The following is a 5,286-nucleotide window of genomic DNA, read 5'->3' on the forward strand; positions in this document are numbered from 1 at the left end:
CTCCAGAGTTTATTGTTCCCAGGTGGATAGTTTGATTGTGCACATGGGATCTTTGCATGTTGAGCTATGTTGGAGCAGCTCCAGCTGGCAGGGGGTTCTGGGGATCAACCTGCCAGCCCGGAGCTGCTCCCCCCTAGCTCAACATGCTACAGAGGGACTGGCTGGGACACAAGGGGGATCCAGTGCAGGGCTAGCCAGTAGGCAGTCCCCACACTGAAGCACCCTCATGTCCCAACCAGCCCCATCAGAGTCTACCCATGAACTGCTGCGAAGTAAAAAACCACAGAGTTAATTAGTTTACTCCAGTCAAATTGCTCTGCACATGTGGACATTGAGACATTTACTGTGGAGCTAATTAGTCTACTGCAGTAAACATCTTATGTAAACACACCTATTGAGCAGCAATTTAGTTTAAAAGTATAGTGTCTTTAGAACTATACAAGCAATAAGATACTATCAAGATGAATAAAAGTAGTGGAGTCAGTTCTGAATTAAATGTAGTATACTCACTTGATGCATTTTCTCTTGTATCTAGAAGATGGAATAAGTATTTAGTACAATTGTATATTAAAATGCTTTCAAAGCTTTTCAGAATACTAAAAGCTTATATTTGTATTAACTTATCAAAAAGAAAATAGTAAGTCAACATAGTGAATTTATGTTTGCTTAATGCATTAGAATTTTATAGTATATAAATGTGTATTACATCTTATCAAGTTTAGTAGTTTAGCCTTAGGCTTGAAATTTGACACTCTCCTCTCCATGTTTAATGTCAGAATCATATTATTCCCCACCAGCAAGCTAACTGCAGAACCAAGATTTAGAAACAATGTCATTTTTTGCAGCAAGATTTTAGCATAGAAGTACATATTAAATCTTAATACACCAGCATTTGATGATGACAAGCCCAAAGGGTTTGTCTTTTTAAAAAGCTTTCCTGTTGATTAGTTTAAAAGTTTGTATATTTTATTTCTAATCCAAGCAGAAAACTGAGTGCAAAGGAGGTCTCTGAAGATGCACTATATCTAATTTTATTTTGTTTTGCTATATGAGTAATGTGCAGACATAACTGCCCCAGGCTACTTGAAAATTGAGGGAGAGAGAGATCACGAACAAATAGTTTCAGACTTTGGTAAAATAAATACTTAATACTGTAGTAAAAACCTCTATCTCATTGTTAATACAAATACAGGAAAACTTCCAAAAGTAAATATGGCATGTGCATATAGTAGTATAGGATTCAATAAACAAATTCAGCCTTAATATACTAAGCAAGTATGTGGTTTTGTTTATATGGTACAGAAAAATTATGTTTTTTGTTTAAATCTCTTTGAAAGAGAACCTTTTCAAAATGTCTTGTAAAGAACAGTTTGCCATAACAGACTTCCAAACACTCAATTCTTCCCATCTTTCTGCTCATTGTTCTCCTGATTTCCTGCTTCTTTACTTTTCTTGTTTTCTTGCACAGACCACCAGACTACACCCACAATCACATTTGGGAAACTTTCCTACATGTGGTTTTGCAGTTTCCCCTCTGCTTTTCATCACCGGTTGAAGGTTCTGTCCCTATATTTAGCTGACTTCACAATGGATTTCTGAGTCTGAGATCGCTTATTTGTTACTAAATTGTTTATACAGTATTCATCAGTCTAGTTTTACAATACTGCTTCACAAAAGGCAGAATATATACTCTTGCCACAGTATATATTTGATGTGTAGAGCATAGTTACCTGGGGAAAGGCCTAAATGAGCTGTAGAAATCTGAAATCTACACATTATTTCATTAGTTGGTGGGGCTGGAGACAAGTTATTCCACCTCTTCATGAAACAGCTTTCAAAACCATGAAGGAAAATCCTAGAGATACAAGAACTATCCATATAGCCAAAACCATTTCCATGGAAGTTGAGTTCATCACTTCAAAGCGATAGAACCAGAGGTGGCAGTTGGAAAGCCAGGTAAAAGGTAATACAAATAAGTTCAGCGTCATCTTTTTTAACAATGTTCTCGATAGGTACAGGGAGCCATCCTCCACCCTTCTGGCTCTGACTACCTGAACCCCCTTCCAAATCTTGAAGACCTCATCCTACATGGTACCTACTGAGAGGAAACATTTTATAAAACTGTTTCAACCTTCCCCTACTTCCTTTCTCTAGCTTACATCTGGTCATTCAGCTTTGCCAAGGGCAGCATAATATTTGTAGTCAGGGATTTTTCAGATAGAAATATTACTCTGTGAGCTTTCTGCTGTCTTTGATCAGTAATTTTAAGAAGAGAAAGAATTTTCATGCCAAAAAGTTTGTTTTATATTTTAGGATCCCACCTGTTCTGAGCATCCTTATCTTCTTATCCTCTGTCTACCTATCCTCTATCCCACTGAACCAGTTTCATAAACTCAAGTCACAAATCTTTTCACAGCTCTGAACAACAAGCAAGTAGATACTCTCTTTTCCTGATATTGTTTCTAACCATAAATTACTAGCTAAGCTAAAAAATAGGTTGTTTGAAGTGGACACACATTATATGGGGAACATCATACCCGATAAATTATGGATATATTTATTTTATATTTACTGTGAAGTGCAATGCAGCTCTGGTGTATAACATTGGTCAATGATTATATAACTGCCATTTAAGAGCTTGCTTTCAAGCAAGGTTGTTAGATTTACATTATATCTGCTTTTAAGAGGACATAAAGTACTACATGCTGCAAGGCACTTTATCGCATAATGAGCCGTTCCTTTTTGCCTAAGGCAACAGACTGAATTTCATATCCGTTAGTTCCATTTATCTGTGCCAAAACTTCTTTTCCCCCTCTGTTTTACACATTAATATATAACATTTGTCTGGAAAGTTGCATTGATCAATAAACAAAATAGTATTTTGCCATTATATTTTTACAAAATCTTGTTGGTATATCCTTCAGCTTATTTTATTTATGTTACAGCTTGTTTGCTCATCACCCAGATCCCATGTAGGGCATCCAATATGTTCAACTGCTACATCAGATGCTCCAAAGAGCAATATTACTGTGTGTGATACTCAGTGATATGATTGGTGTAACCTTCTTTAAGATGATGTCACTAATATTTCCCAATGCTCATTTATACTGGTGTGAGCAGATAAGAAGGCCCCTTGTCAGGAGCTATCGAATCTAATGTGAAAGGCAAAAGGAGTTCTTGGCTACCTGTAAATAGTTTATGCTCAATATGGCAACCAATATGGGTTTTAAATTAGCTGTTTTTCTCACCACATGTCTCTTACTAAAATCATCCTCCTCAGACAGAATTTCTGACATAATATTCATGTTTATATTTTTATTTGTGAATCAAATGAAGTTTACTCATTTTAAAAATCAGGTTCTTTTGATTTGTACATAGGATGCTGGCGAAATGGTTCGGTCCTTTGTTGGTGGCTTGGAACTGATAGTCAATTTATTAAAATCAGAACATAAAGAAGTTTTAGCAAGCGTGTGCGCTGCTATTACCAACATAGCCAAAGATGAAGAGAATTTAGCTGTTATAACAGATCATGGTGTCGTCCCTCTGTTGTCCAGATTAGCAAACACGGTAAGTCACATCTTTTTGTACTGTTCATTCTGGTGACTCCTGATTTGTCCCCAGTACCCAGCCCCAGGTTTTCTGTGGTCTCTAGGGAAGGCACAGGGGTTGAGTCTGGAACAGCCTCACAAGTAAGTGTATAGCTCAGGAGTACCTCAGTGGACTCGGGTGGGCAAGACATGCTCAAGCCCATGCTTCCCAGGATCCACTGCTGACACTGCATCGACAAAATGACTGAAAGCTACGTAAATGCCTTCTAGACGTGATAGGCAGTATAGAATTTGGTGTTAAACTGTTCTATGGATGGGAATGCTGTAGCTTTGGAGACTGGGCTCCATTTTAGTATAATCTTGCAAAGTATTAAAAAGAGAAGATAATGTTGCTTTTTTGAGTTGTAGCTGCCCTGTGGGAGGAATGTCGGGTAAAGAGTGATCCATACATTTTAATGGCGTATAGAAGTTCTTTTCAGGATCTCACTTGTGACACCACACAACACATTATGCCAGCACCTGATGATTTTAATACTAATAGTGCCAAATTTCCAGACAGCATAGATGAACACCTGAATCTTTAAAAATACACAGTATCTTTTAAGCACAGAATACTAAGTAGCTACCAACTTCACTGGATGCCTGTAAGGCTTTTGTTAATTGGGTTGTAGTTCTTTCTTTCTTTCCTTGTCATTAACACAAGAGTAAAGGTATGTGTGACAGGGCGGCTGGTTCCCCATCCCTTTACAAGAGCAAGCCGCTTAAGAAGCGGCTTGCAAGTGGGCTGACTGGAGAGTCACCAGACCAGCAGAGGGCGGGGCTGGAGCTATATAAGCCCAAGGCCTCTGCTGTCCAGGCAGACTAGCCCTGAGAGCTATGAAAAGGCTCCTGGCAGCAGACCAACAAGGCAGCAGGGCTCCTGAAGTGACAGTGAAACTGGGTAAGTGACTGCAGGCCTGGAAACAGGAGACAGCTGCCTGGGACAGAGAGGGAGGCTTGTTTGTGCAGGTAGATGTTCCTTATTTTATGTTAAGCCCAGAGAGAGTTTGGGTGTCTGCCAGAGGGCAGAGGTGTTTTGTTTAGAAGTCAAATCTGCAGTTTAACCTTGATCCTTGCTGGGGCAGGCTCACAGCCTACTCAGCCAGTATCCCAGGAGGGGTGTGGTAGTGCACCTTTAGGTGCCTGCCACTTTAAGAGCAGAGGCAGGCAGCTACCAGGTGCCTGATGAGGGCAGCCATTTTGGGAACACTAGGTATATAAAGGCTGCAGTTCGCTGCTGCCAGCCCAGGCAGAAACATTGCCTGGCTGAGCCACATGGGACATCTAGCAGTGAGAGCAGGAGGCTCTTGGTCCTGAGCATGACCTAAAACTGCACCCTGCCAGGGAAGGGTGGCCTGCTGGGGCTTCTAGTGGCATAGGAGCCCCCAGGAAATGCCATCCCAGTTACCTCCTGGGTGAAAGGCAGGTAGGGGCACCTTAACCCCAGCCCCCACCATCTGTTGGTAATTCTGAGAGCTGGGGGAGTAGTGAGGGGCCAGGTGTGACCACATGTAGGTGCCCAGCAGGGATGCAGATCCCCGAGACCCCAGAGGAGGTAGTGTGTAGAGCGTTGGGAGGCCCCACACAGAGTAGGGCTGAATTTGGAGTAGGTCTGAACGGCTGTGCATGTAAGGGGGCTGAGTAGGGCTGAAGTGCAGGTAGGTCTGAAGGGCAGTCCCAGGTCCCAGGAGCACGCTGA

At 41.1% G+C, this 5,286-nt stretch overlaps 1 protein-coding gene across 2 annotated transcripts in view; it reads left to right on the plus strand.

Annotated features, from left to right (window-relative positions):
* ARMC4 (armadillo repeat containing 4) overlaps window positions 1–5,286 on the plus strand; it is a 247,586-nt gene that overhangs the window by 171,205 nt on the left and 71,095 nt on the right. For both annotated transcript variants that reach the window (XM_019508240.1, XM_019508241.1), the window contains one exon: window positions 3,379–3,567. In XM_019508240.1, the coding sequence (XP_019363785.1) occupies window positions 3,379–3,567 (189 nt within the window). The remainder of the gene's footprint in view (window positions 1–3,378; window positions 3,568–5,286) is intronic.

The sequence above is a fragment of the Gavialis gangeticus genome, unplaced genomic scaffold, assembly GCF_001723915.1.
Source record: "Gavialis gangeticus isolate Ggan-Ray unplaced genomic scaffold, GavGan_comp1, whole genome shotgun sequence".
Classification (NCBI taxonomy): Eukaryota; Metazoa; Chordata; order Crocodylia; family Gavialidae; genus Gavialis; species Gavialis gangeticus.